The 14,364-nt window shown below is 24.6% G+C and overlaps 2 protein-coding genes and 1 long non-coding RNA gene across 5 annotated transcripts in view; 2 read left to right on the forward strand and 1 right to left on the reverse strand.

Annotated features, from left to right (window-relative positions):
- Positions 1-3,684: 3,684 nt before the first annotated feature.
- LOC134831904 (xylosyltransferase oxt-like) lies at positions 3,685-4,449 on the forward strand. Its single transcript, XM_063845742.1, has 3 exons — positions 3,685-3,931; positions 3,996-4,144; positions 4,203-4,449. Exons 1-3 carry the CDS (start codon positions 3,693-3,695, stop codon positions 4,277-4,279), a joined length of 465 nt encoding a protein of 154 aa, XP_063701812.1. The 5' UTR covers positions 3,685-3,692; the 3' UTR covers positions 4,280-4,449.
- A 719-nt stretch (positions 4,450-5,168) lies between these two features.
- LOC134832213 (uncharacterized) lies at positions 5,169-5,789 on the forward strand. Its single transcript, XR_010162053.1, has 3 exons — positions 5,169-5,360; positions 5,430-5,578; positions 5,643-5,789. It is a non-coding gene; the product is annotated as an uncharacterized LOC134832213 (long non-coding RNA).
- A 3,273-nt stretch (positions 5,790-9,062) lies between these two features.
- LOC134829980 (apoptosis-resistant E3 ubiquitin protein ligase 1) overlaps positions 9,063-14,364 on the reverse strand; it is a 34,089-nt gene continuing 28,787 nt past the window's right edge. For all 3 annotated transcript variants that reach the window (XM_063843306.1, XM_063843304.1, XM_063843305.1), the window contains exons 6-9: positions 12,088-12,915; positions 11,799-11,927; positions 9,743-9,937; positions 9,063-9,683 (exon numbers count right to left, since the gene is read on the reverse strand). In XM_063843306.1, the coding sequence (XP_063699376.1) occupies positions 9,513-9,683; positions 9,743-9,937; positions 11,799-11,927; positions 12,088-12,915 (1,323 nt within the window). In that variant the 3' untranslated portion in view covers positions 9,063-9,512. The remainder of the gene's footprint in view (positions 9,684-9,742; positions 9,938-11,798; positions 11,928-12,087; positions 12,916-14,364) is intronic.

The following is a 14,364-nucleotide window of genomic DNA, read 5'->3' on the forward strand; positions in this document are numbered from 1 at the left end:
TTATGAGAAAAAGTTTGCAATTTAAAAAAAATAAAATAAAAAAAAATAAATATTTAAAAAAATAATTAAAGTTTTAAAAATGATAAAATCGTAATTGAAAGTTAACATTCTGATTTTTTTTTAATATGTATTATTTTAAACTAAATATTAAAATATTTTTTTTTTTATTAAATTTAATATATTTTTAAATAATTTTAATTTAATGAAACTTAAATTTAAAATTTTTCAAAAATTTATTTTTTTTATTATTTTTTAATTTTGATAATTTTTGTTTTATTTCTCAATTAATTAATTATTTTTATTTGATTCAATTTAATTTTTATTTCATTTTTACTTAAATAATAATATTTTAATTTTAATTTAGTTAATTTGATTTAATTTTTATTAATTAAATAATTATTTTATTTAAAAATTTTCGAACCTTCCATGAATATAAAATTTAATGTAAAATATTTTTTTCAGCTAAAAAATAATCATAGAAGGCCTTGAATTTAAAAAAAATGTCAAAAAAGTTCGTTAGTGTCTCATTTCGTCACTGACTGTCTTTGACAAAACATAAAAACTGAAAGAAAAAATTATTTTTATTTCTAAAAATGGCAAAAGAAAAAGTCATCCCAGAAGCTAAACCCGAAATCACCAAGAAAACTCCCGTTAAAACCCCAAAAAAGGTCGTTCAAGTAGGTCAAGGTGACTCAGCAGGTCCATCAACGTCACGGTAAGTCATTAAAAAATTAAAATTTCCTTCAATTTAATATTAATTTTCAATTTTAGAGCAACTTTTCCATTGACATCTTCCACTCCGACGAAGCCAAAGAGCCAATTCACTCTTCCAAAGTCTCCCATGCCTGCCAAATCTCAAAGCATCCCTGAACTACGATCTGTAACACCGGCAAAATTCCTCGTTCCAACGTTGCCTGTTCGCAAATCCATCCATCGTGTGTCAAAACCCAAGAAATCCATCACAATGTTGGAGTTGCGTGCCCCAAACTCGAAGCCGACAATTTCGGATCAACTAAATTACGCTCAAATTCTCGAATCTTTGGGACCAGAAGATGCTCTGGACGACAAATATCGCTATTTGGCGTACAAAACTTTTTGTTTCATGATGAAAAACGCCTGGAAACGCGCCAAAGATGAACGTGTGGCAGCTCTCGAGAAAGTCGCAAAGCTCCAAACGTCAGTTTTGAAGACAAAAACGCAACTTCATGTCATTCGGTCACTTTATCACATCGAAAGACAGCATTTTGACACGGCTTCCGTTCAATTGCACGACAGTAAATCGAAATTGAACGAATTTGAGGCGAAAATTTCTGAATTAACTCAAAAATTAAAGTCAAAAGAGGTGATTTTGCAACAATTTTCGAATCAAAACGAAAAATTACGTCGAAATTTGGATGAAACAACGTCAAAAGTGGACCGCTTGGAAATCCAGTTGGACAAAAAACGAGATGAAAATTCGCAATTGAAGAGTGACAACGACTTCCTCATCAAGCAGGTAAGAAAACGACCTCGAACTTGTACGCGCGACCGCTGCCAAGGAGATTTTTGCGAGAAAAATCGATAATTTGTTGTGTCCTTGAACCACATTGGTTGTTGACACGACACACACGGCGAATTTGCTTGCGGTTTTGTTTTGAATTGTAATCGCGTAAGGATTTTACTATTCTCACGTTTTTGCATAAACAATGGCAAGCACGGGGTGATTTACAATGGAAATGAGGCGCGCTAATCGCAGACACCACAAAAAAAATTACAAATTGTGGAATAATTTTTTATTCGAGTCAAATGCGTCTTAGAGAAATCACGTGAAATGCGAAAAAATCGAAAGAAAAGGCGAAAAACCCACAAATTTTATTACAATAACATGAAAAAAGCGTGAGGTAATTAATGCGAGAGTAAATTATGGGTGACTAAGTAATGAATATTATTGTTGAAGGAACGTGCGGAGATTTATCTTGATGAGTAGACAGAAAAATCGTTTTTTGGATTGAAAAATCGATTTTTAAGATTTTTAAACAAATTTTCTTATTTAAAGGAATTTTTGAGGAAATTAAGAAAATTTTTTTTTCTTTAAAATATTTAAATATAATAATAAAAATTTTTATTTAAATATTTAAAAATATTTAAGTATGAATTTAATTAAAAAAAATTAATTTAAATTTAAAAAAAAATAATTTAAATTTAAAAAAAAATAATTTAAAAATTAATAAAAGTTTAAAAAAAATTTACTTAAATTAAATATTTGGTTTATTAAATTATATTTCGGAAACTAGAAAAATAAAATTGAGAATTATTATTAATATAAAAAATTTAAAAAAAATATTTAATTAAAAAATTTATTTTTGGCTAAGTTTTCAAAAATTATCAATATCATCAAAGTAAAAAATTTTTCAATTTTGAAACAGAAAGTGCAAAATTTTTTAAAAATTAATTTTTTCGATTAATTCATATTTATTTTTCGAGGCATTTTTATAGATGTATCATTAGAAATATCAATTTTAAGTTTCAAAATTTAACATATTTTTTTTTACTAAAATTAATAATTTAAAAAAAAAATAAATAAAATATTAAAAAAAAAAAATAATTTTTAAAAATATTTTTAAAAAATTTAATCAATATTTTTAAAGTAAAATTATTTAAATTAAATTAAAATTGGAAAATTTAAACAATTATTTTTTACTAATTTTTTTTAAATATTTAATTAATTTATTAGAAATTTAATAAGTTAAAAAAATTCATTTATATTTTTTTAAATATTTTATCATTTTAATATTACTGCTCCACAAAAAATTACTTAACAAATATTAAAGCAACATTATCCTTCTTGTATTATTTAACGCACAACATTGAACTTCATGATTCATCCTTGTTTTATATGTTGAATTCCAAGAATTTCTCTTGTACATAAGCAAAGTCACCTCATCACCGCACGAGGACATAAAACAGAAAATAAGGAACAAACAGAGAGAAATTTTCACAAGCAACTTTCCTTTTATGGTCATGTTTTGTTTTTATTTCGATGAAACTCTCCCGTTTTTTCTCTTCGTATCCTGTATCGACTGCAGAGAAAGCATTTCCCTCCACTTTTTTCATTCATGAAAAATCATGCGATGTTTTTTTTTGGCGTACCGAAAGTGAGTGAAATCATGTCTCTTTGAAGTGTGAGTCATTTCCTTGTTTTTTTTCGCACGATAACGATTAAATGGTGATGGGGTGATATTTTTATTATAGGTCAAAGGTCGTCTTTATTTTATTTTTTATTTATTTCCCATAAAAACGAATAAAAAAAATAAAATAAAAAAATAATTGATTAATTAAAAAATAAAAAAAAAATATTTAAATTAAATAAAAAATATTTATTTTTCACTATAAAAAAATTTTTTTATTAATTTAATCAAATTATTAAAAAATATTAATATTAATTAAATTAAAAATAATTATTTTAACAAATTACGAAATTTTGTATATTTTTTTCAATTTTTGATAAAATACTTTTGTCGATGCATTTCATTCAAAATTCTTTAATTCAGTGCCATTAATACGTCTGGAATATATAAATTAATTCAATTGGTTCGAAGTAATTTTTATGAATTTTCTGTCAGTTGGTTTAAGTATTTTTTTTTTAATAAAAATAAATATAAAACGAAGCTTGTTTCACTAAATTTTATCAGTTTAATTAAATTTTCTGAACAATGAAGATCCTTTCAGTACTTTTTCTCGCGATTTATTTCACAAACGTTTTCGCCGAGAGAATTTGTGTTGATAGTGAAATTGAACGAAAAAGTGGCAATTATGTCGGTTGTTTCCAAGATCATGAGTTTCAACGGATGTTCCGAGGATACGTCGTGCATTTGCAGCAATCGAACAGTAATGAACAGTGCATAAAATTATGCCATGCTCGACGATATGTTTTTGCCGGGACACAATATGGGTAAAAATTTATTTTTTTTTTTGAATTGTAAAATTTTTTGTGAGAAATTGTTAAAAAAAACTAGTTATGGCTGTTATTGTGGAAACTCGAAGCCACAAGACGAAAATCACACCAAAGTCGCTGATAAACATTGTGATAAACTTTGTCCAGGACATTCTTCGGAAAAATGCGGCGGTTGGGGTTACATGAGTGTTTATGAGACGGGAATTGAACGTAAGATTTTTTTTGTGGATTTACACGAAAAAAATTATTTATTTTTATTATTTAAAAGGATTCTTGATTGGTGCAAAAGGAAAGCTTCTGGAAGACAGTGACACCATTTCTGATAAAAAATTTTATATTGCTTAAAATAAATATTTTTGAAAAAAGTACTTCAAAAAATTCCAAAATTTAAGAGAAATTGTGTTCTCTTAACTTCAAAATTAGCCTTTTCTTAATTTATCTACATTTTCCTGTTTCATTTGAATTTTAACGGTTTTTTTAACGGTATTAAAAAAATTCAAAATTATCGAAATTTTCCAAAGAAAAAAATTAAATTGTTATTTTAAGATAAAAAAATAATAATTCAATAAAATTAAATTATGAAAAATTTAATTTAAAAATTTTTAATTTTTTTTTAATTTTAATTTAATTTTTTTAAATTTTAATTTAAATTTTAAAATGAACAATCAAAATAATTTTAATTTTTATTTTAGAGAATTTTTTTTTAATAAAAATAAATTTTTATTATAATTTTAAATTAAAATTGTTTAATTTACTTTTTCATAATTATTAAAATTTAAAATTAAATTATATTAAAACTTTACTTTTAAAATTTTTAATTAAATATTTCAACATGAATATGTTATTTTTTTTTATAATTATTTTACATTATTTAAAAAAATGATTTTTTCCTTAATTTTTTAATAAACAAAAAATAAATTAATTAATTAATTTTATGCCTTTCAATTATTTTATTTTTTTTTAATTTTATTTAATAATTACTGTCGATGCATATGATAAAAAATACATAGCCATAGTGCGAAAAATAAATCTATATTGAATAATAAAAATTAAAAATAAATTCAACTGGTTCGAAGTATTTTTTATGAATTGTCAACTGGTCTAGTACTTTTTTTTAAAAATGAATATCAATATAAAACGACGCTTGTTTTCTTCAATTTTATCAGTTTAAATAAATTTTCTGAACAATGAAGACACTTTCAGTACTTTTTCTCGCGATTTATTTCACAAACACTTTTGCTGAGAGAGTTTGTGTTGATACTGAAAAAACACGAATACGTGACAAATATGTCGGTTGCTTCAAAGATCATGAGTTTCAACGAATGTTCAGAGGATACGTCGTACATTTGCATCAATCCAATAGTAATGAACAGTGCATAAAATTATGTCATGCTCGACGATATGTCTTTGCCGGGACACAATTTGGGTAAAAATTTGTTTTTTTTTTTTTTTGAATTTCACCTAAAAATTATCGAGAAACATCGTCAAAAATTAGTTATGGCTGCTATTGTGGAAACCAAGAGCCACGAGGTGCAACTCATTTAAAAGTTGCTAATAAACATTGCGATACACTTTGTCCAGGGCATTCTTGGGAAAAATGCGGCGGATGGGGGTACATGACTGTTTATGAGACGGGCATTGAACGTAAGATTATTATTGTTATTATTTTTTTTGAAAATTTATAAATTTTCTTTTTTTTTTGTAATAGAACTTTTGATAAGTGAAAAAGGAAAGCTGCTTGAAGATAGCGACAATATTTCCGATAAAAAATGGTACATTGCTTAAAACAAAATATTTTAAATGAAATTTTGTTTTTTTAATTGCAGTATTTCGAAAGAATCGAAATTTTATACAAAAAAAAAAAAATTAATTGGGATTTTTGAATTTTTTTAATTTATGTGAAATTTAAGAACAAAAAAAGCTCAATGAATATTTTCAATTTATCAAAAAAAAAAAAAAAAAAAAAAAAAAAAAGTAAAAATAAAATATTAAATAAAAAAAATAATTTAAAAATATTTTTTTTTTTTTTTTTAAAATGTTTTAAATATTATTTTAAAATAAATGTTAAATTAATTAATTTAATTTAATAAATTTAAAGTTTAATTTAATAATAAAGTTTAATTTAATAAATTAAATATTTTAGAATATTAAAAAATATATTTAATTGATTATGTTTAAATATTAAATTAAAAATTTAAAAAAATATCAGTTAAATATAAACTTTAAATTTTAAGTTAATTAATTATTTTTTTTAAATATTTTAAATTTTTAAAAAAATATATATAAAAGGAATTAAATTATTTAAAATTATTAAAATCTTTTTAAAATTTATACGAGTTTTATTTAAATATTTAATTATAATAAAAATATTAAATATTTAATTTTAAACCTATTTAAATATTTTATTATAATAAAAAAAATTAATAAAAAATACAAAAATTAAAAAAAATGTACCTCTGAAAAAATTCCATCCAAAAATTTCTCAGAAATGATACAAAGCACAACAAATCAACAAACAAAATAAAATAAAATCAATTGCGTCAATTATCTCAGCATAAACCACTTTGCCGAACATGAACATAAAATAAATCACAATGCGACATCATGACACGGGACTGTTCCAAAAAAACTTTTCCTGTTACAAAACAGAATGGAACGCGCATTCACTGAACTCAATTACTCTGCGATATTGAAATTTCGATAAAATGCTAATGAACGACTTCTTGGAATGCGGGCGGCAAGTGTAACAAGACAATGAATGAGTCAGAAATCGTAAAATTTCTCTCCTTCGCTCTCGGAAAAATTATTTTTCCTCTCTTTTTTCGAATTTTCACACGAGTACGAGACATACTTGGAGGGTGGCGTATAACGGAATGTTATACAAAAATTTTTAAGGCATGCTTTTCACGTTGTCGCTCGTTAGTCATCGTGACTCATCCTTTGCTTTGAGTAAATTTGGCGCCTTTTGATGTTTGCGTGACAATTCCTGATTTTTTTTTTATTTTCCTGTGAATTTTGTTACTTCGTTAAATTACTATAAACTCCCAGTCAGACTGTCTCCTGTAATTTTTACGACATTTCCGAGCATTTTTTATGTGAATCATTTTTTAACGGATTTTTTTTACATCCCGCAGCGTCAAGAAATGGAAGCCAGCATGACGGCTCGATTAAATCGCTACAAAGAAGCCTTTGAGGATACAAAAGTCGCACTTTTTGATGCCAATCAGGAACTGGATAAGCTTCAACCGGTCATTGATGAGCTGGAAATGTAAGAATTTTAATTAAAAAAATTAAGAAATTTATTTAAAAAAAAATTTTTAATAGGAAAAAAATTGAATTGGACGAATATCATTTTATAAATTCGTTACAAGGACAAGAAATTGACTTTTTAACTACAAAACTTCGAAAATTGGAGGAAAGTTTGACTTTGAAGCATCGTCTGAAGCTCGTTTGGAAGTGCATGAGTTACAAAAAGGAGCGAAATTGGTATTTAAGTGTCGTTTTCGGGACATTTCTTCCTGCCTTGAAGAATTTTGACTTGGTAGCAGTTGATCCTTAAAAGATTTTCCTTTAAAATGAAGATTTTATGTAAAATAAAATAAATTTTGTGGTTTTGTAGTTCATTTATTTTTATAATTCCATTTTTTTTTTCATACATCTACTGACTGACTCTTAACATGAGGATTAATTAATAATATTTTTTTATGAATTTTTTTCTTATACAATTTAATACAACATCAAATGGTTACAAAGCGGAGTATAGTTTTGATAAAAATTCTCAACTATTGTTATCACAAGTAAAAACTCAAAGGATTTTTTTTTTATTAGGAAAAGAGTTAAAAGACGTTTGTGTTGCGACACATAGGTTGGTACAGAATCGTTATTTTGAACATCGATGAGAAGGTTAGTGATATAAAATATTTTTAATTTAATAAAAGAAAAATTTTAATAAATTTTGTTGAAGAATAATTTTAAAAATAAATTATTTTAAGAATATTATTTAAATTAATTATTTTTTAAATAATTAAATAAATTCAAATAATTTATTTTTTATTAAATTAATTTTTAAAAATAATATTATTTATAATTAATTTAAAATTTTTTTTTTTATAAAAAAATTTTTAAAGTTTTTATTTTTCCAAATAAAAAATATAAAAAAAAAATTTTTCGCTTTTTTTTACAAAATTAAAATTTTTAATTTTTACGTTTAAAATTTTTGTTATTTTAAATTTTTAATTTTTTTTCTTTAAAAATGAAAAAAAATTTTAAAAAAATTTAATATTTAAAAAAAATTAAAAATAAATAAATAAAAAAATTAATTTTTATTATTTAGCAATTTTTAACGAATTTTGATTGAATTTTGAAATAAATTACGATTAAAAATTATACGCATAAATTCAAAATTATTTTTTTAAAATTATTTTAAAATTACTAAAATTTTTAAATTTTTTTATTAAAAAATTTTTAATATTTTTTTTTTTTTTCGAAAAAAAAAATTTTTATTATTAAAAAAGTATTAAAATTTTGAAAATATGCAAAATTTGTCATTTTATATCACAAAAAAAAATTTAAATCGTAAATAAGTTTTTATTATTTATTTTTACAATTTTTAAAATAATTTTAACGAAATATTAAATTGTTAGACATATTAAATAAAATAAAAAAATTATAAAAAAATATTTAATTTTGGCACAAATTTCTACAAAAACAAAAAAAAAATCTAATATCACTTAAACTCTCATCACTTCAAAATAACGTCAATTTGTTATTATTAATTCAATATTCTTTTGGTATTTGATTTTTTTTAGTATTTTGATCCTTTCAAAGATTTCTTTGAAATCTCATTTCAATCAATTTTTTTATTGTTTGAGTTATTTATTATTATTTTGCCAAATATCTCTACAGTTTTCTATTTTTTATTCCTTTTAATAAATGATAAAATATCACAGAAATGATTTTTTTTTTGCTTTTTATGATTAATTTACTTTTCTAATATATTTTTTACTTTTATGACCTTTCATCAGTAGTTTTGAAACTTTCAACTTCATCAATTTGTGAAATATTTATTTTTTATTACCATTTAATCACAACTTCTATTATGACTTTAAAAAAAAATATTTTTTTTTGTGCAGAGTTTAGTGACTATTTCCCCATTTTTATGATAATAAAAGGCTTTCTATGTAATTTTATCGTAATATTTGATCAAATGCACTTCGATTTTCTTCTATTTTACTTTTTTTGGTTTTATTTTTTTTTTATTTTTTGGGCAGTTAGATCGTTTTTTAATGAGCAACTACACAGCTAACAATGCGCATGATGACAGAAATTAAGCCGAAAAATTCACTGGAATCAAAAGTGATTGCTTTTTAATGTAATTTTTTCTTCAACCTATCGATTAATTGATTTTTTTTACGATTAATTGTATATTTATGTAACACTAATAATTTTTTTTTTGTAATATAAGCGTTTCATCTGATGAGTATAAGCGGGTTTTCTAGCAAACCGAAAGATACACACTTGATCACTGATCGATATAATATTTTTTTTCTGCTAATTGATACAATTAAATTTTGCGTTTTTAGACCATTCCGAAGCCTTCGGTGCCTTCGCTGATGGCATAGAGGAGTGCCCGTTCGAAATGCTCGTATTTCTCGTAGTCCGGCAGGCATAACTGATTGAAGCATGTATGAGCTGTCGGCAGATTTCCGAATGTTGGTGCTGCTGTTAGTTGAAATCTTGGGTTTAGTTCCTAAAAAAAAACAAGAAAAAATTAGAAAAATTAAAATTTATAAAAAAATTAAGTTTTACCTGAAATCCTCCGGGCGGCAATTGCGAACATCCCGTAGTAAATTGCAGCAGTCTCGCCATCTCAGTCTTGCTAAAATTGCCGACGGCAGCCCAAAACCAGCCAAGAACGCGTCGGAATTCAGCTGAATTGCCGTTTACAATGTGGTTGGCTCGGAAATCGGCGATGGAATATTCTCCGGTGCCGCACATCAATAACTGCGTAGCATCATTTATTTTGGCAAGCGAGAGGAGAAAAAAAGATAGAAATTGTCATTTATTATTATTCGTCGTTTCGTTTCATCATCATTTATTTAGAATAAAAAAAATTCGGAGAAAATTGCTATTTTTCGGTTGATTGATGATTTTTTGTGAAAATTTTTTTTTTATTTTAGTGAATTAAATTTTAATTATTTAAAATAATTTTAGGTATGTTAAAAATTATTATTTTAAATTTCTTTAAATGGATAAAAATTTATCAGATGGGCTCAAATTTATCATTTTTAATCATTTTTTAACTCAAAAGTGCCAAAAAATTGAAACTGAAAAAAAAATTTTCTTTGACATAGTTTTGTTTTGAAAACTAAATCAAGAGCAAAACTAAATCAAAAACTGTGTCAAAGCCATTTTTTGTCAAATTTTGCTCCAAATGGATAAAAATTTGTCAGAGGGCTCTAATTTATCATTTTTAACCATCTTATATCTCAAAACTGCCAAAAAATTGAAACTGAAAAAAAAAAATTTCTTTGACATAGTTTTGTTTTGAAAACTAAATCAAGAGCAAAACTAAATCAAAAACTGTGTCAAAAACTGTGTCAAAGCAATTTTTGCCAAATCTTGCTCCAAATGGATAAAAATTTGTCAGAGGGCTCTAATTTATCATTTTTAATCATTTTTTAACTCAAAACTGCCAAAAAATTGAAACTGAAAAAAATTTTTTCTTTGACATAGTTTTGTTTTGAAAACTAAATCAAGAGCAAAACCAAATCAAAAACTGTGTCAAAAACTGTGTCAAAGCCATTTTTGACAAATCTTGCTCCAAATGGATAAAAATTTGTCAGAGGGCTCTAATTTATCATTTTTAATCATTTAATAACTCAAAACTCCTAAAAAATCATTTAATTTTGGAATTTTTTTTTGAGATATTTTTTTATTAAAATTATCTAAAATTAAATTTTTTTTTAAAATTTTTTACGCTCTAAATTTATTTCGAACTTTTTGTCCCAAAAACTTTTTTTCAAAATGGGGGGGGGGCAAAATAAAAAAAAAAAATTGAAATACTTTTTCATACAAAATGACAAAATTTTAACAGTTTTTTGTCATTAATTAATATTTTAGTTGATTTTATGGTATCTACATTGAGATTTGATAATTTAAAATATATCTCAGAGTATTTCAAGATAAAAATTTAAACAAAAAATTTTTGAAAAAAAAAACCGTCAAAAAAATTTTTTTTGAAAATATGTAATTTTAAAGAAGTAAATTCATGTTAAAATACAATAATTCTTAAAAATTTAAAATTTTTCAAAAAATTTTTGGAAATTCTTTGAAAAAATTCAATTTTGATGAAATTTTAAAAAAAATTTTCAAAAAAAATTTGGAGCGGCCTGATTAATTTTTATTTATTAATGTTTTAAAGTTAATTTTTTAAAATTATTTATATTCAATTTTTCGCAAATTTAATTCGAATTAGTTCAAAAATTTTTTTTTTGTGAAAAATTTAGTAAGTATTAAAAAAAATTTCAACTTAAAGTTTTTTACAAAATTTATATTGTATTTTCATTCATTTTAAAAAATTATTTTGTAAAAAATGCGCTTAAATAATTTTTCATGTCGTCAAAACGAAGTTTTTCTTCAACTTTTATCTCAATTCGAGATAGAAAAAATTATTTTAGGCTACAAGCCAAATTAAAACGCATCCTTTTCTCTACAAATTTCAAGGTAAGCGTATTTTTTCAAAACATTTCTAGAAGAAAATTAAATTTTTCTCCTCAAAAATGCAAAACTTTTCATCAAATCAATAATCGATATAATTTAAATGTGTAATTTTTGTGTCGCTTCACAGCCCAATTCTACGTACCTCCAACTCGTTTTCATCGAAAATGCTCAATAAATTATCCGGTATAATTCCATTAAGTCCTTTCAAGAAGCTATCGATCTCGTCACGTACATTGATACAAAGACGTTGTTGTGCTAATGCATCTAAATACTTCATGATGAACATTTTTTTGTTGCCATTATAAATCATTCAGCATCGAAAATTAATGGAAAAGTGAGAAAAAAAATCAATTTTATGTTAGGAAATTACATAAAAGGTAGTTCCGTCATCAGAGGTGAGATAAAAAAAAAGTCATTAAATTGCCATTTACCTGATTTTTTGTCGCATTAGTGACGCGAACTTTGGCGCCGTTCGGTATGAGTTCGATGGTTTTCAGCAGTTGCCCGAATGTGTCGTAAACCTCTTCGACGAAGAAAATTTCGAGATTGTCGTTCGCATCCAAATCCGTGTCGAGGATATATTTCACCTTGGACAGATACAAATCCGGGTCGTCTTGTTCAAAGTACTTGTAATGGACTCGCAAGCCGATGAGTTGCGCCAAAAATGATCGACTAAAGCGCGCTCGGACCAGTTGGCGGTAAGTTCCTCCCAAAGCACTTTCGTACAAACATTTTCCGACGATTTTTCCCGCGAATTCGAAATATTTCAGCTTCAAATGTGGCGGTCGATTCGGGTTGGGATGCACGAGTGCCTGACGTTTGTCGTGAAAAGTACAAAAAAGTCCGCTGCGAGGATCAAACAACGCACTGCAGATGAGTTCGAACCATTCGCGACGCAAACCGCCCCAATCGATGCCCTGCTCGCCCTGGAAAGTCACCTCGAAGTTGCCGCACCAGTCACTCACACTGAAGCCTTTGGTCGCTTTCATGCTGGATTCCAGGATTTTGTCGCGCGAAACTTTGACGGCGAGTTTTTCGTGGTAATAATGCGCATGAAATTTCCGGACTTCGTGATAGAAGAAATCCTGCTTGTCCTTGAAGGTCTCGGAGCCGCCGATGTTTTTCAGCAGGAAATGCGTAAAGGTGGCGGCGATGATGTTCCGCTCTTTGGATGCCAATTCGATTTTCGGTTGAGCCCCATCGTCGACGATGAACACGGCGCCATGCGGTTGTAAAGGTGATGATGGTAGAAAAGTGAACTGAAAAAAAAAAGAAAAAAATACAATTATAGCAATTTTGTACAATTTTCTAACAAAAAATAACCCTAAAAGATCACATCCGATGCCAAATGAATATTTAATGCGAACGAAGCAATGATGAAGCAATAAAATCAATGTAACTACGGAAATTTCATTCGGTCTTCTCACACCTAACTTAGTTTAATATTTATGACGGAGAACGAAGGCATCTTGTGAAATTGGGTGTTTTTATCTAATAAGCCATTATTAGTGCTACTGACACTCTTTGTGCAGTGTGAACTTTGATCTTAGCATGAAAATGGGAGAAAATGAATCTCTCCGTTGAGATTAAATTTTCAACCACAAAGTTGGATTTTTGGGAAAAGTTTGTCCTGTTTTTGCAATAAAGGAGGTAGGATTAGGAATGACAGGAATTTAATTTTAAAGGAAGATTAAAATTTTAAAGTGCATTTGAAGGTAAATATTTCGTTTGAAGAAATTTAAAAAAAAATAATTTTTTAATATTTTTGAGAAAAAAAATTGAAATTGAGTGAATTTTTAAATAATTAAAAAAATAAAAAAAAAAATAAAAAAATAAATTAAAATAAATAAATTAAAATAAATTAAATAATTTTTTTATTTAAAAATTTTGGTTCAAAAATTCTTGTTTTAAAGATTTTTATTAAAACTTTCTATGTGAATATTTAATTTTTTTTATTTTAAATTTTAATTCAAAATTTATTTTTTTTTGTTAAAAATAAAATCTTTAGAGTTAAAAAATTAATTAAAAATTTCTAAAAAATTTTTACACATTTTTAAAAATTTTATATTTAAAATGTAGAGAAAAAATGTCTCTACAAAAATTTTCTGAATTATATAAAATAATTAATTTTATTTTTTTTTTTTTGACTGATTATTTTATTATTTTTTTTCATATTCTAAATAAATGAATATTTTTTTTTATATTTTTTTATTTTAGTAAATGAATTTAAAAAATATTTTTAATCTTATTTAAAAAAAATAAAATTTATTTAAATTTAATTTTTTTTATTTTTTTTTTAAATTTTTTTTTATTAAATTTAATTTAATTTTAATTAATTTAAGTTTAAAATAAATTAATTGAAATTATTGAACTCAAGATTTTTTTTATGAAAATTAAAAAAAAAATAATAAAATGAAATCATTAATATTTTGAAATTAATATAAAAAATGTTAAAAAATTCTTTTAAAAAAATTAAAAAACCATGATAATTTTATTTAAAATAAATATAATAAAATAAAATTTCATACGAAGTTATGAAAAATATTTCTAAATAATTTTTTTAAAAATAATTCTTTAAAAACGCAGTGAAAATTAACTTTTCACAAACTCCTGATAAAAATCTGTTTTTCTTTTATCGCAATTAAAGTAATATTTTTTCAAAATCACACTACAAAAAAACCAACTTCCGCTACAAAAGTTGCATGTTT

The sequence above is a fragment of the Culicoides brevitarsis genome, chromosome 2 (genome assembly GCF_036172545.1).
Source record: "Culicoides brevitarsis isolate CSIRO-B50_1 chromosome 2, AGI_CSIRO_Cbre_v1, whole genome shotgun sequence".
Classification (NCBI taxonomy): Eukaryota; Metazoa; Arthropoda; class Insecta; order Diptera; family Ceratopogonidae; genus Culicoides; species Culicoides brevitarsis.

Coding starts and splice junctions, on each gene's coding strand:
- LOC134831904 (XM_063845742.1), top strand. CDS start 3,693: ATGAAGATCCTTTCAGTACTTTTTCTCGCGATTTATTTCACAAACGTT. Junction 3,932..3,995: donor TTTGCCGGGACACAATATGG/GTAAAAATTTAT, acceptor AAAAAAAACTAG/TTATGGCTGTTATTGTGGAA. Junction 4,145..4,202: donor TTATGAGACGGGAATTGAAC/GTAAGATTTTTT, acceptor ATTATTTAAAAG/GATTCTTGATTGGTGCAAAA.